Genomic DNA, 27,127 nt, shown 5'->3' on the forward strand with positions numbered 1-27,127 from the left:
TCAAAATCCCCAGTGGTTGAACATACCCCTGTCCCAAAACTCGACTCCAAAATTATGTAACTTCCGTCTTACAATTTAACTCTCTTAGGGGTGTGTAGCTGTTGTGAAGCAGTTAACACACACTTTGTACAGTCCAGCATCTTTATGCTCTTTATACTTAATCATGGAAAGCACAGTAGAGTACAGATCGTGTAAAACATCCTAAACGCAGTGTCCTTCACTAGCTCACCCTGTCCTGGGGGCAGGGATCATCTGTGTTCTATCAGGCAGGGTGTTTTCTGCAACTTTACCTACTCTGCCCCTGCAGCAGCCTCTTATCTTAATCTGATGCAAAATGGCTCTCTCCCCCAAGCTCTGGCCCATGAGTCCCTTGATAAATTCCTGCTGCTTCTATTTTTCTCCTGTTGAGTTTGCATTTACAAACTCCTTTTTCTTCAGTTTCTTCTGCGAGTTTGAGCTATCACATTGTCTCAAGATACTTTACTTTCAATAAATGTTCCTTGAGTGCTGATGACTCACTGTAGTCTCTGGCCTGGCAGACACACAATACAACCCTGTTAACTCATAGGGGATTCAAATACATGTAATTATTGTATCATGAAAAGTCTACATGATACAATTTCTTAACTGTCCACAATTCAAAAGTGGTAGAGACAGAACCCCTAATTCATCACAGAAGGAACAACCTTCTTTACAAGAAAGCTCTGTTAAATTGAATGGAACATTTGCTCATGTCTATTGGTGTGGCAGGTGCCCCTTTAATAGTGGTACTGGCTTAGCAGAGTTCACAAATTGTGGAGAATGGACTTTGAACAAGGCAGCCTCTCTGAGGGGAAGTGAGCTATGAATGTAGATTTAATTATAACGAGAGAATCTACAAAACAGAATATCCTTCAGAAGGTACGTGGTTATTAGGGATAAAGTCCAGGACCCCATCTCAGTCCAGTAGTGCTTAACACTAGTGCATTCCTTTGTCTCTTTAATGTGGAAGTACATAATTGTAACCAAGAGATAGAAGAGATCAAGCTTATTACGTTTAGAGGGGTAGCCGTGTTAGTCTGTATCCACAAAAACAATGAGGCATAACAGATTTATTTGGGCATAAGCTTTCAAGTGGGTAAAAAAAAATACTTCAGATGCATGGAGTAAAATTTATAGAAACAAGCAAATATATATTGGCACATGAAGAGAAGGGAGTTACCTTACAAGTGGAGAACCAATGTTGAAGGCCAATTTAGTCAGGGTGGATGTGGTCCACTCTCAATAATGGATGAGGAGCTGTCAATACCAAGAGAGGGAAAATTGTTTTTGTAGTGAGCCAACCACTCCCGGTCCCTATTCAAGCCCAAACTGATGGTGTTAGGTTTGGAAATGAATTGTAGCTCAGCAGTTTCTCTTTGAAGTCTGTTTTTGAAGTTGTTTTTTTTTCTTGAAATATGGCTACTTTTAAATTGTTGTTGAGTGTCCAGGGAGATTGAAATGTTCTCCTACAGGCTTTTGTATGTTACCATTCCTGATATCTGATTTCTGTCCATTTATCCTTCTGCGTAGAGACTGTCCTCTTTGGCCAATGTACATGGCAGAGGGACATTGCTGGCGCATGATGGCACGTATCACATTGGTAGATGTGCAGGTGAATGAGCATCTGAGAGTGTGACTGATGTGGTTGGGTCTTATGATGGTGTCACTAGAGTAAATATGGGGATAGAGATGGCAGCAGGGTTTGTCAGGGGTTGGTTCCTGGGTTAGTGTTTCTGTGGTGTGGTGTGTGTAGTTGCTAGTGAGTATTTGCTTCAGATTGGGGGGCTGTTTGTAAGTGAGGATTGGCCTTCCTCCCAAGGCCTATGAGACTGGGGGATCATTTTCCAGGATGGGTTGTAGATCACTGATGATGCACTGGAGAGGTTTTAGCTGGGGGCTGTAGATGATGGCTAGTGGTGTTCTGTTGTTTTCCTTGTTGGGCCTGTCCTGTAGTAGGTGACTTCTGGGTAATCATCTCGCTTTGTCAATCTGTTTCCTCAGTTCCCCAGATGAGTGTTGTAGTTTTAAGAATGCTTGATAGAGATCCTGTAGGCGTTTTTCTCTGTCTGAGGGATTGGAGTAAATGCAGTTGTATCTTAGAGCTTGGCTGTAGACAGTGGATCATGTGATGTGGTCTGGATGAAAGCTGGAGGCATGTCAGTAAATATAGTGGTCAGTAGGTTTCCGGAATAGGGTGGTGGTTATGTGACCATCACTTCTTTGCACTGTAGTGTCCAGGAAGTGGATCTCTTGTGTGGACTGGTCCAGGCTGAGGTTGATGGTGGGACAGAAATGGTTGAAATCCAGGTGGAATTCTTCAAGGGCCTCCTTCCCATGAGTCCATATGATGAAGATGTCATCAGTGTAGCATAAGTAGAGAAGGGGCATTAGGGAGCGAGAACTGAGGAAATGTTCTTCTAAGTCAGCCATAAAGTGTTGGCATACTGTGGGGCCAATGTGGGTACCCATAGCAGTGCTGCTGTCTTGAATGATATAAATTCTCACCAAATCTGAAATGGTTGTGGGTGAGGACAAAGTCACAAAGCTCAGCCACCAGGTGTGCCGCGGTCTTATCAAGGATACTGTCCCTGACAGCTTGTAGTCCATCCTTGTGTGGAATATTGATGTAGAGAGCTTCTGCATCCATGGTGGCCAGGATGGTGTTTTCAGGAAGATCACCAATGCATTGTAGTTTCCACAGTAGTGTCTTGAAGATAGCTAGGCAGCGTAGGGTTTGAGGAGAGATAATAGCCAGATAATCCTGCTGTAAGAGGTGCCAATGCTTGAGATGATGGGGCCTCCAGGATTTCCAGGTTTATGGCTCTTGGGTAGCAGATAGAATACCCCTAGTCTGGGCTCTAGGGGTGTGTCTGTGTAGATTTGTTCCCGTGCTGTGGCAGGGAGTTTCTTGAGCACATGGTGTAGTTTGTTTTGGTACTTCTCAGTGAGATCGGAGGATAGTGGCCTGTAGAATGTGGTATTGGAGAGTTGTCTGGCAGCCTTCCTGTTCATAATCCGACCTGTTCATGATGACTGCAGCACCTCCTTTGTCAGCCCCTTTGATTATAATCTCAGAATTTTTTTCTGAGCCTGTGGATGGCGTTGCGTGCGTTCTGTACAGCTGTTATGGGGCAAGTAGTGCTGTTCGTGCACAGGCTGAAATTGTGGACATCTGCAGAAGCACTCTGTGTAGAAGTCCAGTCTGTGATTTTGAGCATCAGGAGGAGTCCACGCAGAATTCTTCTTCTTGTAGTGTTGGTAGGAGGGTTTCTGTAGGCCTATGCTCTGTTCAGTTGTTTGTTGAAAATGTTCCTTGAGTCAGAGACGGCAAAAGTAGGCTTCCAGATCATCGCAGAACTCTATCATGTGTAGGGGTCGTGAGGCAGAAAGAGAGTCCCCAAGATAGGACAGACTCTTCTGCCGGTCTGTGTGTGGTTGGATAGATTAACAATATTGTTGGGTGAGTTAAGGATACCAGTGTTGTAGCCTCTTGTGACATGTAGGAGTTAGATAGTTTACTGTCCGTTTTCCTCTGTAGAGAAGTAAAGTGTGCGTTATAAATGGATTGTCTTGTTTTTGTAAAGTCCAGGCACATGGAAGTTTGTGTGGAAGGTTGGCTTTGTATGAGTGTCTCCAGTTTTGAGTGCTTATTATGGTATTTGTCAAAATGGCCGTCAGGTGGTTTGTAGATGTAGATTTGAAGGCAAGATGGGCTATTACAATTACTTATTCCAACCCCCTAATTAAGATACACTATAGAATTTCACCCAGTAAATTGGTACATAGACCCCATTAACTTATGTTGGCAAAGTAGGAATTGTTTAGAAAGACATCCAGTCTTATTTTTAAGGTCTCTGAGAGATGAAGAGTTGATTACATCCCTCTGTAATCTTTGTCTTTAATTAATAATTCTCATAGTTAAAAATTGGCATCTTATTTCAGTTTTAACTTTGTAGTTCATCTATTACAATACAGGTATTGTTACTGTGTGTTTCAGTCTTGACTCTTTTTTCATAGGCTGATGCAGATGGACCAGACTTTACTACTATTTACAAAAATACCAAGCAAGCTGTCAATGTAAGTATAAGCATGTAGACTTGAGCAATCTTTTAAGATGAGCTCCTATGTTAATATGTAATTATTTTGAAAGATTAACTAAAAATATCTTTTTTTTTTTTTTTTTAAAGTATGCTTGGTTTTCAGGTAACTTGAAAAATGTGTCTAGAATTGATTATTCATTTTTAAATGAGAACTGATGAATTTTTAATCTGTTCTTAGCTAAGTGACTGCCAATCTCGGACAATAGTTTTTGTGGGATGTGATTTGTTAAAATGGAGTAAGTGTTGTATGCTAGAGTAGTAAACTTGTTAATATATCAAATGGGAACATATCTATGGTAGAACAGTAAAAGCTCTTAGAACCAGAGTGGGAAGGAACAGTAGTTCTATATAAATGCTCCGGGTGGCTTTTAAATTATGTGAGCCGACCAGGCTCTAGCACTGTACTGTCCGAAGTAGAACATGGGAGACAGTGTCACAGAGGTGCTACTCTTTGATCGGAGGAAGAGTTCTTCACAATGTTTCCTTGGTGGATAGACTGCACCCTAGGTGAGCTAGCTCAGCTCTATTTTCCCCACCGGCTTTCAGTATCCTTTTGAAGCAAGCAAGCCAGCTCTGTACACAACTCAGATCCCATGGATGATGGCGAGCAGCTCCAGTGCAGATGTTGTATAGAAGATTACTTGCTTCCTTGCAGGGGCAACTCACCTTTTGAACCTCATTAAGTGATGAAATACCATATATACTTGTTCATAAGCTGGATTTTTAAGTAAAAAAGGGAAGCACCAGAGAAGGGGGTCAGCTTATGAATGGGTATAGAGCAAGAGAGGTGGGGCACAGCCCCTCCCCCCAACAGAGGGAGCAAGGAGAGGCAGCACAGCCAGCAGAGACAGAAGGGAAGAGTCGGGGCCAGTGTTCCTCTGCTTCTGGCCATGCTGCTCTCCCTCCCAGCCTCCGAAGCAGCTGCAGCTCCGGGGCTGGCAGGCTGCAGCTATGCCGCTTGGCCCTGCCCACCAGAGCAGGCTGTGGCTGCACCGCCCGGCCTCTTGGAACATGCTGCACCTGTGCCACCCGGCCCAGCCCCCTGGAACACACTGTGGCCATGCTGCCAGATCTGGCCCGCCAGAGCAGGCTGGGGTTGCACTACCCGGCCTGCTGGAACAGCTCCAGCTAGGTCAGAGACATCATCCCCTGGCCCTCCCCAGTTAAGGTGGGAAGGGATGGGATGGGGAGAGTGGTGGGGGTCCTGGGCTAGGGGTCATATGGGGGGTGGTCACAGGGGTTACTCCCCTGACTCCCAGCTTCTCCCCCCGCCAAAAATTTTTCCCACCAGTTGCTGTCCCGGCCCATCAGAGTAAGCAGCTGGCGCACCAGGACACTTTGTTACTTAAGTTAATCTCCATGGCTGTGGATGCTTGAGATAAATCATCTCAACCGACCAGCGGCTTATCCTGATGGCCTGGGAGCCAAAGTTTGCTGACCCCCGAATTACAGGGTCGGCTTATGAACGGGTTATAAAAATTTTCCAATTTTACTTATCCATCTTGAGGGGGGCGATTGGCTTATAAACGAACCGGCTTATGATCAAGTATATATGGTATGCACTTCAGAGATGAGAGGAGAAGGCCAGAGGGGCCACGGTGGTTGTTAAAATGAATATTTGCCAAAAGTTACTACAGTACAAGGCAATACCATGCTAGCTTACATTCTGTCATATTTTAATGGTATAGATTTTAGTGACAACCACTATAGCTCACCCTCTAATGCGGATGCATTGTTTGAAGCCTTTTATTATCCCAGAACTTCACTTAGCTGTAGTAGGGGCTCTAGACAAACAGCTGTGTGTCCTTGGTTGGCTTTTTCAGAGCTATAGTTAAACATACAATGTTTTCTGATCCTGAGCTATGACATGGAGAAGGATTAAGCAGTATAAAGTAATATTAATACCGTCTGTTATATTCACCTAAGTAGCTCTAGTTAAAAATGCAGATTCCCATCAAATAGCAGATCTTATATGTGGCACAGAATGTGGTATAATGTCCTTGTAGGATCATCTTGTATCATTCTAAGCTTTCAAGTGACAGCATTTTGGCACCTTTATTCTCTATTGCTATGCAATGCTGTGTTTGGTCAATAATGTAGGATTACATGAATAGCGAGTAAGTAATTTTCTCTACATTTCAGTGGTGATAATTTTGAATTAGTCATACAAACACATAACATACCTGTGTGATAAGTTTCAGTTAATATTACCACTTTTCACTCTCTCTCACATATCATGTTAGGTGTCCTTTTCATCTTTGGATCTAGTACTCCACACAGAAGCCTTACTTTCCATCATGAACTTTGTCACATGCAGTGTTCCATCAGGTGGCCTTACCAGCTCTGATAAGGGATTTGACCCAAAACCTCAAAGAGAGGAACAAAAAAGTGCTGTTCTCAAAGCAGGTATTGTGATATTAGAAATTCCATATCTTTTTATTTGTGGTTTGGTAGCATGCCAGCTGCTGTTAATCAACATTGTTTGCAAGCAACACAGAACTCTGTTGCAGTTCTTCTGGCAACACATTAGTCACACACCCAGTTGTACATGGAAAAAGACAATAGTAACTCACAATGCTAAATATCTGTTTGAACAAAAATTACTTAAGTTGAGTTTCTAAGGATATTGATTGTTCTTTTTGGTAATTGCTGAACACTTACATGTTGCACAAATACTACTAGCATTAGGTATTTTCCCACATAGTGAATTAATTTTTATAGACAATTATCTTGACTGGTTAGTTTGCCTGACATTCACATCCAACAAAAGTCTAAAATAAACAAACTTGGCTTTATCAATGGTTAAGCTATTTGATTAGTATGAATTAGTGAGGTTAGGTGTGATCATTGCACACTCCCACTTCTCCCCTATTAGCCTCTTGGATAACTTTAATCACCTGAACTATGACTCATCAAAACTCACTACACATTACAGTAGTGAAACATACCTCAAGTGTGGTGCTTCACAAGTGTATTTGCAACAACCTCCTCTTGCTGCCTAATATGACAATTCCATACGAATGCTTGCATCTTTTGAAATCACCCAAATTTCACCATGTTTTTGCCAACTTTCAGACTATATGGAAACACAGTTTATAAGTGGAATTCTAAACCACATTTCCTATTTGTATTATGCTTGTATCAGCAAAGACAGTAAAGAGTTTTGTTAGAAGCTATTTAAGGATTAGTTAGATTTTTTGTTATGTTTTATTTTTTTGAAGGGTTATTTTTAAGCCTGATAAGCTTGATCTTGAAATTGGCTGATTGTCCTAATTGGTCTTGGTCTGTGGCTTAGGAGCTGCTTTTCTCCCTACACCTGAAGGCTCCCCTTCCTGTCCAGGATAGACAGTGTTGAGAGTGATTTCCCACTGCACTGTGAAGTCTAGTTTTCTTTCCTGAATATGTAAAGAATGAACTACAAACTGTGTTTGGAATTATACTATTCTCAGAGGAAGTTTCAAATGAGGCATAAATATGGAAAATGTAACCATTTCAAAACAAAATGATGGGTATGCCTATATTTCATTTGGCTGCTGTTCTTGTCCCAGAACAATTATCAGTCTTCTACACAATGTAATCAAATTTTGCCATAGCTTTGATCAAATAGAGTTAAAATTTCCAAGGTGTTACAATAGATAACTTTTGAACAGTGTGTATATATAAATCTTAATTACTACAAGATGATTTGCATCTGTTATTACTGCGATGAATGTGCCCTCTCCTGACCATGGTTATTTCTGCTATATAGTATCTAGTGATGCAACCCATGAAGATGTATATGACTTGAAACTTAGTGCAAAACTGAATGCATTCCACATTTTTGTTTGTGATCAGAAATGTAACATTGCAGATATTAAAATACAAGGTAAGTCATCAGTTAAGTATTTTGACCAGTAGAGTTGAAAGAGATGCATCATTGCTTTTCCCCTTAAGTTTTTTAAAAGCTACTGTAGAAGTTGTACATCAATATTTCAGTAACATTATTTAAATTTTTAACAGGAGATGAGAGAACAGCTGAGCATTAATCTGAGATTTTTAATAGCCAAGATACATGTATGATGGAGGAAAATGTATTTGGCAAAGTGCTTAGTTTTTAGTGGGGTGAATTAAAAAAACTTGAGTTGCTAACTCACTAGAAATACTGTGGACTTGAAATTCTCTAAGAGTTAGGCACTCAGCAGTGTTAATGGCTGGTACTCAACCCTGTATTTTCAGAGAAAGTTAGAAATGGTCTTGTCTCTTCATCACTAATCTAAGAATATGTGGTAGAGAGCATAAAGCAAATCTTTAGATCAGAATCTCCTAAGGTTGAACAGCTTGTACCATTTTTGCTAGAATTCAAAAAAGAATATGTCTTTATTAATGTATTTGTTTGTTTGAAGGTCCTTTTGTATCAGAATCCCTTACTGTGTTTTATACCTGTTGTTACCATGAACTAAAATTGGATTTTTTTCATCAGGAGTGGATGCTTCTGTTTCTATGAAAACTAAAAAGATAAAGGTTTTTTCCAGACTTGAGGACATCATAATCACAAATGTTGATCCAAAGATCATTCATAAAAAGGTGACTTGTGCAATGAGACAAGATTATAGAAGTGATGATTTTTTAAAAAATACACTTTATGACTAAAGAGAGCGTAACCAATTGCTTAATAAATTTAATTGAGATATGTATGTGGAAGGCAAATGTGTTGCTTCAAAAGTTGTCAAATTAAAAAACCAAGGAGTTAAAAACTACATTTATACCAGAGAAGTAAAATATTTTCTTTTGAATATTTCATTATTTGCTTAGGTTAGTGTTCTGATATACCCTTCGGCAGAATGTCTAAAATCTCCAGTCAGACAGAAATAGCTAAAGGAGATAATAGAATTGACTGAATTCACTCAAACTTGTGTATCTAGCTATGCTGTATTAAACACAGAATCAGAGAAATGGAGGACTGAAAGGAACCTCAGTAGGTCATGTAGACCATCCTGACAGGTGTTTTGTCTAACCTGTTCTGAAAACCTCCAGTGATAGGTTCCATGCCCTTTCACCCCCATGTCATTTGTTTCAGTGCTTAACTTCTCTTTCAATTAGGACACTTTACCTAAGGTCTAAACTAAATCTCCCTTGCTGCAAATTAAGCCCATTAATATTTGTCCTGTCCTGAATGGCTAAGGAGAATAATTTATTTTCCTCTTTATAACAACCTCTTATGTATTTGAAGACTCTTTATCAAGTTCTTCCTAAAGGTCATGTTTTCTAGACCTTAGATCACTTTTGTTGCTCTCCTCTGTTGTTTCTGCAATTCGTCCACATGTTTCCTAACTGTGGTGCCAAGAACTGGACACAGTGCTCCAGCTGATGCCTTATCAGCACTGAGTAGAGTGAAAGAATCTCTTCTCGTGTCTCTGGCTTACAACACTCTTGCTAATATGTCCTAGAACGTTTGCTGTTTCTTTGTGACAGTGTTTAATTGTTAACTCATATTTATTTTGTGATCCACTATAACCCCCGTGTAGTTTTTTGCAGTACTTCTTCCTAGGCAGTAATTTTCCATCTTGTATTTGTGCAGTTGATTATTCCTTCCTAAGCGTAGTATTATGCATTTGTCCTTATTGAATTGCATCCTATTTAGTTCAGACCATTTCTTCAGTTTAAGATCATTTTCAGTTGTAATTCTGTTCTGTCTAATCCCCTTCTAGCTTGATGTCGTCCTCAAACTTTGTGTACTCTCTGCCATTTTCCAAATCTTTATGAAGATATTGAACAGAACCTAACTCAGAACACATCTTTACAGGACTCCACTTCATATGCCTTTCCAGCTTGACTATGAATCGTTGATAGCTACTTTCTGCCAGTAGTCAAAAGTAATCACTAATGGCTCAGAGATCTCTTTAGCAAGATCCTTCTTAAGATGTACTTCGTCAGGTCCCACTAACTTGAAGATGTCTAATTGTCTAAATAATTCCTAATGTGTTCTTTTCCAGTTTTGAGCCTCAGATCCTATCCCATTTACACTGATGTTGCCCGTATTAGTCGTCTGATCACCGCTAATTTTTCTGGTGAAAACTGAAACACAAAAGGCATTTAAAGCTGTGTTTTCTGTTACTATCTTTCCCTCCTCATTGAGTAATGGGCCTACCCTGTCCTCTGTCTTCCTCTTGTTTCTAATGTTTTGGTAAAATGTTTTCTTGATGCTGTTTGCCTCTCATTTTGTGTCTTGGCCTTTCTCATTTTGTCCTTACTTGCTTGTGGTAGTTTTTTTTTATATTCATCCTTCATAATTTGAACTGGTTTCCATTTCTTGTATGACTCTTTTTTGAATACACCTCTACCTCGGTATAACACAGTCCTTGGGAGGCAAAAAACCTTACCACGTTATAGGTGAAACCGCGTCATACTGAACTTGTGTTGATCCACTGAAGTGCGCAGCCCTGCCCCCACCCAGAGCACTGCTTTACTGCATTATATCTGAATTTGTGTTATATCGGGTAACGTTATATCGGGGTAGAGGTGTATTAGGTCATTAAAGATCTCCTGGTTAAGCCAGGGTAGTCGTTTATCATACTTCTCATCATTCCTCAGCATTGGGATGGCTTGCACTTGTGTCCTTAATAATGTCTCTTTAAACAACTGCCAACTCTCCTGAACTCTGTTTTATCCTTTAGACTTGTTTTGCATGAGATCTTACTTACCAGTTCTCTGAGTTTGCTGAAGTTTACTTTGTTAAAGACCATTGTCTTAATTCTACTGTTTGCCTTCCTACCATTCCTTAGAATTATGAACTCATCATTTTATGATCACTTTCACCCAACGTACTTTCCATCTTCAAATTCTCAACCAATTCATCCCTATTTGTCAGAATCAAATCTAGAATAGCCTCTCCCTTTGTTGCTTTCTTCACCTTCTGCAATAAAAGTTGTCTCCAATGCATTCCAAAAACTTGTTGAATAATCTCTACCCTGCTGTATTATTTTCCCAATAGATGTCTGGATGATTGAAGTCCCCCATTACCACCAAGTCACATATATTGCTTGTTAATAGACTTGTGGTTACATCATATTTGTTTTAGACGACTTGTGTTACCTTCTTGGGTTATGATAGAATTAACAAAAGGTTACTCCAGGATACTAAATACGTATATGTAATAAAATAGCTTAATTCAATTCTTCCAGGCTGTCTCCATAATGGGAGATGAAGTGTTTCGATTCAAAATGGTCCTTTATCCAGACGCAACTGAAGGAGAAGATTACACCGATATGTCCAAGGTGGACGGTAAAATGTGTCTAAAAGTGGGCTGCATTCAAATAGTTTATCTCCATAAATTCTTCATGTCACTTCTGGTAAGATATTACTAGTATGTATAATTTGGTACATTTAGTTTCAGTTAATAGTTTCTATGCTGCCCAAAAATGCAAGAAACCTGTTTTATGCCATATTGTTGTAGCTATGGTGGTCCCAGGATATGAGAGAGAGAGAGAGAAGCTGGGTGAGGTAATATATTTTATTGGACCAATTTCTCTCACCAGAAGAAGTTGGTCTAATAAAATATTTTACCTCACTCACTGTCTCTCTGAAACATAAACATGTAAGACCAAGTTCCTTACCCTGAAGACATGATGTTTAGAAGTTGCACCACTCAGCAAGAGGTTGATAAATATGAAGGGGAATGATGAAGAACAAGAGTGATATGGTGACTTAGTTTTGACATGTACAAATAGTTGAATGTGAGTGTAAACCCTTCAGAAGTAGATATCTTATCAGCCAAAAATACAACTGCTAGACATAAATGTACAATACTGCATCCTGCTTTAGATGCATGTTCCAAGTAGGATTGAATTCTACGAGTACCCATGAGTTAGAATCTTAGCTAGCAGATGATTGTGTAAGTGAGGCAGATAGACTTAAGAATTGTGAACTCCAACTTAACTATATTTTAGCAGGGACCAGGGCCAGCGAGAGCTCAAATGTATTAGACAGATTCCACAGCCAGCCCCCACTGACAACCTCTGCCTCAGCAGCCTATTGAGTGCCTTGAGCTTGTCACCTGGTAACTCTGCCCCAGTCACCCACCCAGCATCCTGGCATGCTTCACAGGCACCCTCTGCCTAGGAATGAGGGAAGGCCTCGGGGCTGGCAGTGCAGGGCAGAGGCAGGTGCTTGGATCAGGCCTGGTCGTTACCTATAATGATTCAGATCATGGGGTTGTCCAGACAGAAACAGCAGCTCTGTTGAGCCCCAGTCCCTGGGAGAGCCGCAAGACCAACACTCCAGGGGCCTTGACACCCATGGATGGGAGGATGTGGCGGCTCATAGTGGGAATAGCTGCGAACCCTCCAGCTGCTGCCTCTCAGGAGTGGCCCCTTCTTGTCTTCTGTCCAGTGGCTCCACTTTGCCATTTGCCACTTTGCCAACTGCCACTCTGTTTCTGTCTGCATTGCAGCGCCTTCCCATGCCACCCCCAACTCCACCCATAACTGCGCCAGCAGACCACCTGGGACTGTATTGCAGGCCACAGTTTGGGAACCCTGATGTAAAGTACTTATTTTTGTGCTACATGAAAGAATGCTGTTTTCCAACAGAACTTCCTGAACAATTTCCAAGCAGCAAAGGAAGCCTTGAGTGCAGCTACAGTCCAGGCTGCAGAAATGGCTGCTTCCAGCATGAAAGATTTTGCTAAGAAGAGCTTCCGCCTTTCAATGGATATCAACTTAAAAGCTCCAGTTGTAGTCATCCCTGAGTCTTCAGTCTCCCATAATGCTCTGGTAGCAGATCTTGGTTTGATCAGAGTTCAGAATGAATTTAAATTGGACTTCACAGATAAATCTTCAGTTCCTCCAGTCATTGACAACATGGCTGTTCAGCTAACTCATTTGAAGCTATCAAGGTATAAACTACTGTTTCGCTTGATACTGAATGTTTAAAATTGGTGTTAAAACTGTTAAAGTGCCAACAGTGCTCTGCATAGAGTAAGAAGATAAAGCCTGTGCCTTGAAAAATGTAGTGCCTAAACACGTTGTGCGGATGTAATGGGAAAGGGGGAAGTTGTGCAATAGGAAAGCGAAGTGGTTGATTGAAGAGACTCAATATGTTAGTTGTTAGATCTGCTTTTTTAAAAAAAAAAATTTTTTTTTCTTTAGTTCCTGTTCTATTTTACACAGCGTTTTTAGAGGATAGGAGTAGGATTCGTAGGTTTCCTGGAATGACAAAACTGGTGGTGGTGGTGGTTGTTTTTTTTTTTAAATACTTTTGCTTGGGTTCCTTGGAAGTGACACATGAACAGTACAAAGGGCCTTGTGATTAATTTGTAAAGTTACAATCAAGGCACTACCTTTCACTACCAGAATACAGATAAACACTCACACACAGACTCATATCTTCTATAGAATTTCATATATACTTTTATTTTGTGCATCATAAATGTAAAATAAGTAGAAATAAATTAATACATTATTTCTGGGAAAACACTCTTTTTATGTAGATTACTAGAGATTAATGTATTCCATATACTGGCCAGGAACATTAGATTATTGGCCTTGGCACAGTAGTTTTGCTGACAAGCTAATGTTTGCCTACAATTACTGCACAGTAGTACCTGTAATACTGCACTAACCTATACTTTACATAGAAAAGAAGTGCACAACTGCAGAGATTGTGTGATATCTGTGGAAATCTTTACTTGCTAGTGGCAACCACTATGTTCTTTTCTCATGAATGAATAAATTAAACATTTACGATATGATTCTGAGTTGAAATTTGAATGCTCTTTATCGCTGTAGTCTCATGAAAAGGCTGAAGGGCAAAGCTCCAAGCTCTTGGTTTTGGGCGTGGTTTCTGTACAGAAATCTAGGTTTTCACCTGCTCTTTTCTCTTCTAATTTCCCAGCTACTCATGGAGAAGTAGGGGAAGAACTGTATGTCAACATAAGTTCAATAGATGTTCAGGGCTGCCCAGAGAATTCAGGGGGCCTGGGGCAAAGCAATTTTTGGGGCCCCTTCCATAAAAAAATGTTGCAATAGTATAGAATGCTATATTCTCGTGGGGTCCTGGGACAAATTGCCCCATTTGCCCCCTCTCTCTGGGCGGACCTGTAGATGTTACTTTAATCTTTTTCTGTGTGTTTTCAGGAGTATTATACCTATCACTTCTCAACCAGATGTTGAAATTTTACAGCCAGTAAATCTAGTTTTGTCAGTCCAGAGAAATTTAGCAGCAGCTTGGTATCACGAGATTCCAGCAATTGGGATCAAAGGAGACCTAAAACCTATGCAGGTAATGCCACAACAAACTAATTGTTGCCTTTTAAATAGTAATAGATTTCTGTAATGATCTTGTAAACTTGTTTTGTAGCACTCTAGGTTCTTGGTGTTTACAGAATACTGGTTTATTTGGTACCAGGGTGTGCCTTGGCTGTCTCCCAGTCATCTACAATTCCAGCCTGACAGTGATCTGATGTGGTTGTGGTGTCATGTGTTGTATGGCTTCATTGTAGTCAGATGACCAATACTTAGTGATTTGGGTGCATGATACAATAAACAAAATAAAGTCTATATTTAGGATCAGCTGATCCTGGCAGAGCTCAAATACCATAGTCTTATGGATTAATAGCCAGCAGTATCCATCCACATGTTTTCCTTTATTAAGCAGCAACTTAACACAAGCAGACCAAACCTGGCTCCTTTATCATAGCACGAAAGAAAACTGCTTTGCTAGAATCCAGAAGCTAAGTTGCAGGCTCTGAAGCTCAGCTTAGTTTGACTGCCCTGTATTACACAGTTATTTGAGTGAATGTTAAGTCTTTCAGTTTTCAGTGTAAATAAAAATCATCAGACCTCAGCTTTATCCTCTCACTTTCTTTCCCTGTCATTTTGACAGTGTAGCAAGAGTCCCACTTTAATGGCCTCAAGAGTTCCAAATTTTAGCCAGGAATCAAAGTAGGGGTTGCCGTAACCCCTGTACCAGTAAGGAGAAGGGAATTGATATATCAGGCTTTTTTGGCCAGGGCCAGCACAGGAGTCTTCTCATACTAGCATGATCCTTCTGGGACTGGAGATGTCTGTCCTGTGGCCAGAATCCACCAGTGGCATGGCACAAGATGGGGTACATGGCACCAAAAGAGGCCCAATGTAGTTACTCAAATGTTGTAAAACCTAAATGCATTAAGAGCATACATTTCTAGAGACTTTAAGAATTGTCCTGTAAAGGTGTATTGCTATTTCTTGTAAAAAGTATTAATTATATATTCATAACAATCTATCTTGCATTATGATTCCTTAATGTTGAATTACTTATTTACTCGGTCATAAAAAGAGTTGCATCCGAATTTAATGCTTCCTGACTTAATGTTGCCTACTTGTCTTTTCATTGGCAAAGCAATTCTGTTCCATATGGAATGAACTCACTGTTTTTTATTAAATAATTATTAAGCTATGTGGGGCCAGCAAGCGTTTGAAAGTGATGGATTAGATTCTTTTTGTTTAAATCAAAAAGAAGCAAATAGCATCTTGGAAAAATATTCTTCATCTTAGAATTTTTAGTCTTCTTCAGCCAAAATTGTTCTTTTTCAATCAAATTACAACCTTGTTCACAGAGGAAACATCCCTAATTAGAATGTTGGTAGGAATTGCTGGAAAGAAAAGACCTTCACTAACATGGAATGAATTGGACTGAAGCATCTAGTTTGGGTGGTGGGGTGATAGTACTACTAATAAAGAGGCAAGTTCTCAATATGTGTTGATGATTGTCCCTGCCAGCAGGTATATGGGATCATGGGGAGCAATTACCACACAGGTGGGGTGCAAAATAAACTTTATTAAGAAAATGCAAAAAACAGGGAAAATTCAATAGTGAGGGGGATGAGGTTTGTTAAGGTAGACAATTGGGGAGGGGTTTCTTTTAGCAAATAGTATAGGGGGTTTCAATAGTGGGGTACAATACAGTGGGGTACAATACAGTTGGTAACCAATTAACACTGAAGTATAAATGTAACAAGTAGCTAACAATTTCTATATAAAAGGTGTGTCACAGCAGCATATAGCCAACTAACAGTTATGGGAAAATGTGGTAAGTAACCAACTCTAGGTAAAAATGTGTCACAGTGGTATAAATGTAAAATGTGAGGTGTGTTAGAGAGAAAAAGGGTAACCAATGGGGTTTTATGCTAGACTTCAGTAATACAATTGAGGTTTGGGGGTAATAGGAGAGTGTGGAGGAAGGGATTAAAAAAGGAGAGAGAGAGAGCTTCAGGAGAGAGAGAGCAGGCAGGCTGCAGCTTTAAACAGCAGAGAGCAGAGGGAGATTTAAACTTCAGGAGACAGAGGGCAGGCAGGCTGCAGGTTTAAACAGCAGAGAGACTGAGGGGTATGGGGTGACTGGAGAGCTCGGTGGGGGCAGCAGGAAGACAGACTTAACCACAACTATACAGAACACAGCAAAATCTTATCTATGACCTAACTTAACCAAGACTACACAAATTAGCAAGTAACAGAACACAATGCAACAATTTCTTAAACCTAACTTACAGAACACAATACAAACAATTCTCTAAACCTAACTTAACCACAGCTATGCTGGGTGCTGGTTAAGTCTGGGTGCTGGGGAAAGAGAGAGAGCAGCTAAGATAATAAAATAAAAGTATAGAGAATTTCACAGAATTTCACAGAGGGATTCTTACCAGCCCCAAAGGAAGCAGCAGAGGTAAAAGCAGCAAAATCATCAGAAGGCTGGGTACAGTCTCAATAATCAGGAGATCTCTCAGGCAGCAATTCGTTCTTCGTGGGGTTTTTTTTTCAAAAAACAGGGGTACGCTCAAAAATAAAACGAGAGCGGAGAAAGGACCCCCCAGAACCCCTGGCTGATCAGACCAGGCAGCAATGCAGGAACCTTTCTGAGGTCTGATCAGAAAATGTCTGGTTTTAAGGGCAAACTTAGGCAGTTTCCCACCAGTACTTCTGATTGGCTCAGAGGCAGGGGAAAAAAAAAAAAAAGCAGGTGAGCACAGAGACATGTCTAGGCAGAGTCCTGTGCAATAGGTGACTCAGAAGCACATGAGGCCTATGACTCATGCCCAGGACCTTAAAAACACAATAGGCCTTGCAACTGGACATTGTCCACCCTACACCGAGCCCAGGTTTAACAAGGTGATAACAGGACTAACCCTTTGAACAGGGCAGTGGTCCCACTTAGCACAATTGGCCATCCCTTTGAAAAGGGCAATGGCTCTTGGTAAACAACTTTAAGGGACCCTCCCTTTGAGAAGGGCAGTGGCCCTGCTAAACAACTTAACAGCCAGGGAGGGGAGGCCACAGGAGAACAAAAACAAAAATGGAGTATGCGGACATCTGTAAGAGACAAAATGGAATAGGGGGATAACTGTAACAGACAATGATGAGTATCTTCAGTGGAAATAGTTGTGTTTTACAATTTACAGATTGCGCTCAGTGAAGATGACCTAACTGTCCTCATGAAAATTTTGCTGGATAATCTTGGAGATGCTTCTTCCCAGTCAAGTGCTACACAACAGACCCTTCAAGAAGCTCAAAAAAGGAAAAAGGAAAAAGGTCAAAGTGATTCTCATCTCCATGAAGGTACAACTTTAATCCAAAATTGGGCTCAAGTTCAGAAAAAGATGAGCTGTTTTTAGTTAATAATTGCATGTACTTTGAAAGTATAACATCGGTAAACTAATGAATTGTTCTACCTGCTGACCTTTGCATACATGGAGCTTGTCTAGCATTGCAGTTGAATGCTGTGTATTTTTTCTTTCTTTTGCTGAGTTATTCATTAGAACTTAAATATTGATATTTGCTTTTGGCTTATTGAATTTACAGTTTAACAGATTATGGAGAAGTTACAGAATACAACAAAATCTGTAGCTAAGAGAAGAGTAGTGATACTACTATGAAGCTGAATAAAAACTGAATATTTATTAAGATATTTATACTTATTGCATTTGTAAAACAAGTTTCATTTGTAAGTTCAACATAATAAATTGCTTCCATGGATGTAGTTTCTTGAGGTAAAGTGACAACCCACACAGACCCTAAATGATGAAACCAAATAGATTCAAAGATGTACTCAAATGCATGTGCTGTTGTATTTAGCTGGAATATATGGGCCCAAAGAGTCAAGATCCTGTCACTGTCCACATTAAAGAGCCTTAAACAAGGTTTAGAGCTTGGTATGCAGAGATCTCAGCTTGCTCAGTACCATTGCAAACACACCTTTAACAATTCTTTTTACCTTTTATTATGGATACAGAAAAGAAGAAAAATTAGTTAAAACATTTGAAATCTAAAGTATTAAGTGAGGATTTCACTTTAGCACCATCCGTTGTTCCCTTTTGTTGGAGAGAGTTTTTAGAAGGAAAAACTTCCTCCTTTTGACAGTGAAGACAGCAATAGCTGTTCTTTTGGAAAAAAAGAGGAGAAGTTGATAGAGATGGGTTGGTGCTAGCGTTGCTGTTAAAATCTTATCCTGTTTCTTAGAAGACAAAACAAGACAGACGCGCACAACAGGGAAGAGAAAACAAGAGCAAAGATAGGAGCTATAGCTTCTGGCTCTGGTGCTGAGTCTCACTTGCAGAGAGAGTTGCTGTTGGAGAAACATAAGCACAGCTCTTGATCTTATCTGCCACGTCCAGAAGATGGTGGGAGTGGCAACCACAATGGTTAAACCAGCTCGAGTAGCCAAAATCACGTTTTTTTGATTTGTTTGTTTTAAAGGACGCCAGAAAGGAATGATGGATGAAATAGCCCATCTTCTCATTTTGTCTACCAATTAGGCCTAGTTTCTGATAAACCTATTTTGGTCCATTGATTTTTCAGTCTCACACTCTGTGGTTTACCAGGCATAATCTTAACACAGTCCTTGAATTGTATCAGGAAGTTTTTTTGTTGGAACTAATTCAGTCTTAACCTTCTGAATTTGAAAGATGATATTAAGCTTTTTGGGACATATTCTAATAGACTTCTTGGTTTTTATAAGCAAAATTAAGTTGTTGTGAGTGTGTGAAAATTTCTTTCAATTTGTAGATCATGGTCTCACTTCAGAGCAAAGAGAGATTTCTGCATCACAGCCTCCTGTGGAATATTATTCAACTCTTAAATTTGACTTCAACTTTGAGTCACTTTCAATAGTTCTTTACAGCAATGACCATAATCAGGTATGTGGTGAAATCTTCTAAAAGCTAGGGAGGGAAAATGTCAATTTTTTTGTCAGTAAAATTCATGATAGGAGAATAAAAACATTCTCTATTCTTGTTGACTTCGTATGATATCTTTGTTGCAGTAGAACTTACGATTTACGTTCTGTTACTTATGAACTATTTGGGTAAAATTGTTACGTACTTTTTCACTTTAATAAATACTAGGAATATGGTAAACCAGTTCACATGAAAAATTACATATGTGCATATTTGAAACATCATTCCAGTTCACACTGGGCATTAGGCTTTATTATGTAAAATAGAAACTGCATTATTGATCTAAAAAGGGCAATTCATTATAAAAATTGTGAAGTGTTGAGACAAGTGAGATGTACAAGTGAGGCTAATCTTGGAAAATGTGAAGTGTTTGTAGGTGGCTGTAGGGCAAATGTAAATCTGCTCTTAGTGGCCCCTGGGGATGCCATTGGCAACAAAGATGCACATAATTATTACCACAATTCTTGAGTCATAAATGGAGTTTGATAAAAGGTGATTAAGAAAAGTTTGTTTGAGATTGGGATCAACTTAACTATTAAATGTTTAGTGGGCTCGGAATGGTACCATAATAATCAGGACCTTTGCAAGCCTGAATTTGACATGGTTTGTCATGGTAGCCGTAGTTACAGCCAAAATACGAGTTTTTGTTGCTTACAAACTTCAGTTAACTGAGCATGTTAGATGACACCAGGTTATTTTTTTCTTCCTTGTTGTCATCCTTCCCATGTACGCTTGGTGCAGTTTGGAGATGCCTCAGTTGCTTTCTTGCCCATTTGCGATAGGACAAATACAACAGATGAGAAATTCATAGTATAGGTTTCAGGAGGATCAGATGTATTGCTGTCGAAGTCTTTATTGTTCATACTTTTTAAAGTAGTTATAGAAAACACTAAAAAATGCCCATAGTATATGAAGCAAATATTTATCCTAAAAGAATGATAGACACCTGCCTTTCTATACTTTGTCAGGTGGGATATAGACTGGCTTTGTGACAAAGACAACTTCAGTTCTGTTGGTCAGTTATCTCTCTCCTGGTAGTGGATATAGATCACTTTTTATATTGTTGATCGTGAGATGGTGTTAATTCATCTAGAGACTACAGTACTGAATGAGGCTGCCATTAAGTTGGTTTCTTTTCTCACCTCAGCAGTTGTGAGCAACTGCTTTTCTTGACAAAGATCTTCTTCTGTAGGATGTCTTTCAGTCGCACCTGACTGTGTGCACACACGTGTGTGCACATGTACGCAGCTAAGGAATTTAGTCAAGAGGCTTATTTTCAGTCTGCTGATGACACAAAACTGTCTCTGTAATTCAGATGATGCAGTTCAGCACTTCAGCCTTGGTTGCTCTCACCCATGCTCTAATCTCATCTAAATTAAGTATAATTTACTTCTCTTGTAACCAGATCATAAAGTACATTCAATCTCTAACATAAGCAGGAATACACTTATGTTAAGCTTCCATTCCCCATTTTCCATAATTGTTTCCCACTGTTTTTATAGCAGTCCCTGCTTTCACTGCATAGTGACAATTTACGCCTTGGTGAACTCAGACTACATCTCATGGCATCATCAGGGAAGATGTTTTCAGATGGTTCAATGGATGTTAATATTAAACTCAAGACGTGTACCCTGGATGATCTCAGAGAAGGGATTCAGAAAGTAACAGCGAGGTTAGTTGAATGCATCACAAATGAAGAGCTGCAGTGAAAGTGGTATCTCTTGTAAATTACTTTTGAGAGGAATCTTGGTGTTAGCAGCTTTACTGAAATTTTATAAATAAACGTTAGGTATAATGTCTGTTGTGTATATTTGCTGAGCCGTGGAATAATAGTATGGACAAATGTCAAAATAGAGCTGCCAGACACAGAAAGAGAAGTAAATGGGAGACCTGGATCTCTGGAACTTCATAAAGCTTGGAATTGCTGGCTCAAGTTGAACCCGTTTAGAGCTAGGTTGCTTTGTGTACTTAAAAACTTGATTCACGTTCCCTGTCACAACATTTCAAAAGCTGATATAGTGTAATAAAATACACTAGACTACATTTGTATGACTGTAAAACAGAATTCATACTTGTCCCTAGTTTCTTTGCTTATCGAACAGAAAAGGAATTCATTACTTTTGAGCTGGAATATGTTGAAATAAGTGACCTTGAGGAGAGAGAATGCATTCCATTACCACTCCCCTTCTCTATCCAAATTCTTCTAATGCTATAAAAGTTCGTTAAAATAATGCTTTTTAAATTTATTTTTTTTCAGAATGATTGACAAGAAATGTGGCAAGACCGATAATTATATGATTGATATAAACTACAAGCAAGATACAAATGGGATTGGAGTAGTTGCTATTCTTGATAAGCTATATGTGTGTGCCAGTGTGGAGTTCCTGCTAACAGTAGCAGACTTCTTTATTAAATCCATGCCAACAGCTTCAACTGAGAGGTCTACTCAGGTTCAATTAAAGCATGCCCCTGGAAAGCCCAAACATGAAAAAGGTTTGTAAAAATGTATCTGGCTTTTTAAGTTGTCTCTGGGGGAAAGGAACATCTAGAATCACATAACTTGCTGATATTTTTTGAAGTTGTGTGGAACAGTATATCAAAGGACAGTGTTAAGTCCCCAAAATGAAGATAAATATGGTCAGTTAAAGTGCCAGAGACCATACTGAACTGAACAGTAATCTTATCTAACTCTTGGAACACCTAGGGGTATGTTCTCTAGAGATCTTAATAGGCTGGGATCAATTTCTACAGTGACACTAGAAGTATTTTTCCCTGTTACAGTAAATTTTGTAAAAATAACTTGCATACCTATTTTTTTCACCCAGCAGTTGCTGTATATCTGTAGGCACTGAAAAAAACACTTAAATATTCAAAGGAAGCACACTTAAATTATCATACTTTTATATGGACCATTAGTCTAAGCATAGTTCTCTGCTTTTAAGACAGCAAGAAAGTGAAGAGAGAAACAGCACACTTTAAATGCAAGTTAGAAAGAGCATTTGATCCTACATATATGTGTTTGGAGTGTAAAATCCTCCTTGGCTAAAAAAGACTTGAGAACAACACTGAGTTCCCTAGTTTGAAATTTTGGGGGGTTTTTTAGTTAAAAATCCAAAACCTACCTACCTTCTCCTGCCTGTTAGAATTTTAAGGCTCCAATACTGCAATATGATTAAATAAGAAAAAGAAGCAATTTGTTTTTCAGAACAGCTGTGGTCTAATATGATGAATAATTTCTTTCTGTTCATAGGGCAAGGGTCAGGAATTCAGGCTGTATCTAGATTGATCCTGCAAAAATTCAGTGTTGAAGCTTTTCATCTAAAGCATTTATTTGCTTTCCTTTTACTTATGGTATCACAAGGCATCAGTTTCCCACATGCCTTTGGCTTCTTCAGCTGCAACATATGGAACTCTCTAACTTCAGTATAACCTCTTGTAGAGGAGCATGCTGGAGAACTTTGTGTTCTGTAAAGAGACCTCTTTCTGAGAAATTTATTCATAAAGACTTGGAAATAGGAGGTTGCGTAATTTTTAATATTAGGAACTACTAGTAGATGTTTACAGTCAGTTGTGGGTGAGTTTTTTGTTGGTAGTGTGTGTGGGTTTTTTTTTTTGGTTTTTTTTGTTTTTTTTTTTGGCCTAAGTGATCACTTTACATCTGTAGTATACCCTGGCTCCCACTGTTTTCAACGAGCCTTATCATGTACAGCACCTTTTTCTGGCTACTGGTGGATTATGCAATGTATTGTTTATAGGACACACAGGGTTCTAGTAAATGGCTGTGATGAAACAACTCACAGCATAAGGTGTCATAATTTGAGGAAAACCTTCATGAAGTCCTGCTTTGGATCAGAAACTAGAAACAAGTTTCTTTAGATTTTTTTCCTATGGTATAAAATCACAACCCTTCTTAATCCACCATAAAGTAATTGTTGAATAGCATTTCTAATGATGTAATTTAAGATGGAATACAAGTATGTCTCAGTACTTCTTTTCTTTTTGCCCAGAGGGTTCCTTGGGGCCAAACATGACAGTAAAAGCAGTGATCCTGGACCCAGAAATTGTATTTGTTGCCAATTTGACCAAGGCTGATGCTCCTGCCTTAAAAGCTTCATTCCAGTGTGATTGCTCTTTATCATCTGATAAGCTTGTACAAAGGATGACAGCTCAAGTGAAGGATGTAAAAGTGCTGGCCTGTGCTTTCCTCAGAGAAAAGCAGGACAAGAATATCACCACTGTAAGAAAACTATTAGCATGCTTCAGAGGAAACTAGACACAGAACTATTGGTTCATATAGCCTTTAATCAGTTGCGCCTCCCCCTTTGCACCCCTCCCGCCCCCCCCCGAAAAGTCCAACTTAGTTCCAGGGTAACATGAAGAGATGTGTAATGGGGGGGGGGGGGGGGGGGGCGAGGCATAGCAATTGTACTGTGCCCTGAAGAGAGAACTGATTTGGGCTATTTTAGTCAAAAAGTGATGGGATCACCTCGAGAATGCTCTGATAATTCCCTTCATCTTAAATCAAAGAAGCTACAGCTTCAGCACCTCTGCTGGTGTCAGTTTTGTGTCAATATTGTATGTAGAGAGAGACCACTTATAACATCAAGTTGGTATGAGTGGCATGTTCTTTCTGATTTGTACAAATATACAGTTAACCCCCTTTTCCCCAGCTCCGTTTCATTCTATTTGCTCACAGGCCAACATGTCTGAGCTCCATAAGCCACTTCTCCAGTTGCTTCCTAAAGAAGACACTGATTATATAGTCGTTTTCTATTTCAAAATCTGTTTTAGCAAAAGCTTGTGAGCTAAGGCTTGAGCATAAAGCAGAGATTAATGATAGCAAGAACATATTGTAGCTAGGAAACTAAAGGTAACTTAGTAATGATGAGTTAAGAATATTTAATAGAAAACTGTTGACTTCATATTATGGGTTAGATTTGAGCCTGTAGGGTTAGCCTTGTGTTAGGATAACCAGATGTCCCAATTTTATAGGGACAGGCCCAATTTTTGGGTCTTTTTCTTACATAGGCTCCTATTACCCCCCACCCCCATCCTGATTTTTCACATTTGCTGTCTGGTGACCCTAGCCGTGAGTATGGGCAACTGGCAACAGCATTACTCCAGAAGTAGTACTGTGGAAGTCCACTAGGCTCCTCGTCTCTTTTGCTGAGAGTGTGAGGAGTAACTTGTTTAACCTCTTTTCAGGAAGTAGCTTACTGACCCCAGGAATCTGGTCAGCTCTGTCCACTTCCTGCCCTTTAGTCCTCTTGCTCACAGGACAGTATCTGGTACACAACTACTGGAGCTCCTGCCTCCATGCCAGCTGTATTCCCCTGTAACAGCTGCATAGCTCTGTGCTTTTTGCCAAGTGTTAAGTCCCTTTGGCCATTAATTAGAAAGATGTGGGGGGGAACATTTTTAAATGGTGGAAGCTGGGAATTAATTTATTTCATAACCATAAATTCAAATACTCCCTTCAGGTATTACAGCCTTGTTCTTTGGTTGTGGAGAATATGACACATGTTTCAGGAGAACAAAGTATGGCAGTGACAATAGAACAACTTATTATAAAGGTTAGTAATATTGTTAGAAATTGACTTAGAAAAAGCAACTACGTTAATCAGATTAAAGTTTTAACTTTTTTGTTATTGCTGTCCAAAGTTTCCAACTTAGACCATCAAAATTCTATGTGTAATTGTGGTGTGGTAATACCATGATGAACAAGCACTGATTGCATTTTAAAATAGAGTACTCAAGTATTAATTGGTATTAATATATACTCGAGTAGAGTGAAATCTGGTCAGATTTTTTTTAAAAAAAAAAAAATCGGATAGTACCCTTTTTGGTGAGTCTCCAGCCAGTCTTTTTGGTTTCACAATTGGTTTTTCCTATTTTTAAAACATATTTTCCCCTATTACTGGGTGCAAGAACTACACTTGTAACATAAGTTGATAGTTGCTTGAAATTTATGCACAACTACTTCTCTGCAAATGGTATAATTTGATAATTCTTAGAAGCACTAATAACAGTTGTAAAATATCTTTCACTGAATGCCTTAATCAGTAATTTAAGGATAGCTACAGTAAGAATCTTCACTTGACATTACTGCTAATGCTCCATTTTTATATAATGTGTGTTCCAATTATATCAGGAAAACTGGCATATATGATGTATTACAGTAAATCAGGTTTCACCACTCGTAGCAAGTCTTGACAATAAGAATGTTGGTGGCTTGCCTCTAAAATGAACTTTGGGTTGAAGTTCTGTAGATTATGTACCCCTACCACATAACAGGTTTAGCTTTTTAAATAAATATTTTGTGTGTAACATAAATATTGATGCTTAAACAAGAAAATACGTGTATTTTAGCAGAGGTAATGTTCACCGAATATATCAGAATATTGTTAAAATATATGCTCACTGTGCAGAACAGTAAGAATGTTCGGACTTCTGAGTTAGAGCATCAAGAATACTATTACAACTCTGAGAATGTGTATGGGAAAACTAGTGAGGATTTTAGGAAATATAGGTGAGAGACACTTATGCATGATGGCCATTTTTGTGCTCTGAATTTAAGTCATTACTTGTTAGTGTAATCAGATACATGCCTCATCTATGTGATGGTGGATAACCTATAACAGGTACCACGGTTTTGGGGTATATCTTCAATGTCCAGTTGTTTTCCATCTGGTTTACATGTAGAATAAAAAAAAAAAAAAGTAAGCTACACATGAGACTCTTTATTCTTAAAGATTTCACCAATCATTTTGAATACTGTGATGACTATAATGGCTGCCATAAAACCAAAGGCCAAGGAAGAGGATTCCAAAGGTACAACAAGTGCTTCAGGAAACTTGTGGGATGTGAAACCCATTAACCAGTGCAATGCTTGGTTCCTTGGTGTTGATGTAGCCACGGAAGCAACTGAAACTTTCATGGACAGTGAGCATGCTCTGAGAAATGAGAATTTTGATGTGAGCGTGCAATCAGTTCAAATCACCTTGGAATGTGGTCTGGGACATCGTACTGTTCCTTTATTATTAATAGAATCAGCATTTTCAGGAACACTTAAAAACTGGTCTTCCCTGTTGGGTGCCACTGCCGACTTGACACTGGAGGTAAGTGGGGTCAATTCATCCTTCCAAATTAAAATTGTTAAAGGCAGAAAAATGTTTTGAAATGCTAAGACAATTGTTATTTGATTTATATGTAGTAGTGCTTAAAGTGCTCAGTAACTATAGAGCTAGCATTGTACTAGTGCTGTAAAAATGCATACCTAGTCAGTCAATACTCCCAAGACGTTAGTTGCATTACAGACAATGCAATCAGTGTAAGAACTGATAACGGAGAGACGGAGGGGCAGCAGATAGGAGAAACCATTTAAAATGTAATGTGGCTTCATAGTCTTAACAGTGTGTGCATAGTTTGATTCAAAAAATGTAAACAATTAAAAAATCCCTATCAAATAACAATTGTCTGCCTCTCTACTTTAACATTTTTGCATTTCCTTTGGGATCTTAGTGGTGAACCTCATCCCTCTTAATCTCTATGGAAAAGGTGATCTTGGGTGTGCGTGATCATGCTTCATGTACTTTCTCTTCTCCATACAGGCTGTGTCTACACTGTGAGCTAGCGGTGTGATTCTCACTCCTGTAGACGTAGGAGCTCTAGCACTCGTCAAACTAGTTCATTGAAACTAGTAGTGTAGCCATGGCAGCAGCAGCAGCAGCATATGTTAGCCAGCCTGAGTACCAGCCTGCCTGAAACCAATGTGTACATACTGTGGGCAGTTGGCCCTTGCTGATGCTGCCTGTGCTAC

At 39.4% G+C, this 27,127-nt stretch overlaps 1 protein-coding gene across 1 annotated transcript in view; it reads left to right on the top strand.

The window, feature by feature from the left end:
* The window catches only part of VPS13C (vacuolar protein sorting 13 homolog C), a 211,599-nt gene that overhangs the window by 114,509 nt on the left and 69,963 nt on the right, over positions 1–27,127 (top strand). The window contains 14 exon segments of the mRNA XM_075069560.1: positions 4,039–4,098; positions 6,365–6,527; positions 7,870–7,986; positions 8,581–8,684; positions 11,282–11,449; positions 12,689–12,993; positions 14,234–14,378; positions 17,536–17,692; positions 19,139–19,269; positions 20,811–20,980; positions 21,566–21,801; positions 23,316–23,545; positions 24,789–24,881; positions 26,061–26,426. Coding sequence (XP_074925661.1) covers positions 4,039–4,098; positions 6,365–6,527; positions 7,870–7,986; positions 8,581–8,684; positions 11,282–11,449; positions 12,689–12,993; positions 14,234–14,378; positions 17,536–17,692; positions 19,139–19,269; positions 20,811–20,980; positions 21,566–21,801; positions 23,316–23,545; positions 24,789–24,881; positions 26,061–26,426 — 2,445 coding nt within the window.

Source organism: Chelonoidis abingdonii, chromosome 9, assembly GCF_003597395.2.
Source record: "Chelonoidis abingdonii isolate Lonesome George chromosome 9, CheloAbing_2.0, whole genome shotgun sequence".
Taxonomy (NCBI): domain Eukaryota; kingdom Metazoa; phylum Chordata; order Testudines; family Testudinidae; genus Chelonoidis; species Chelonoidis abingdonii.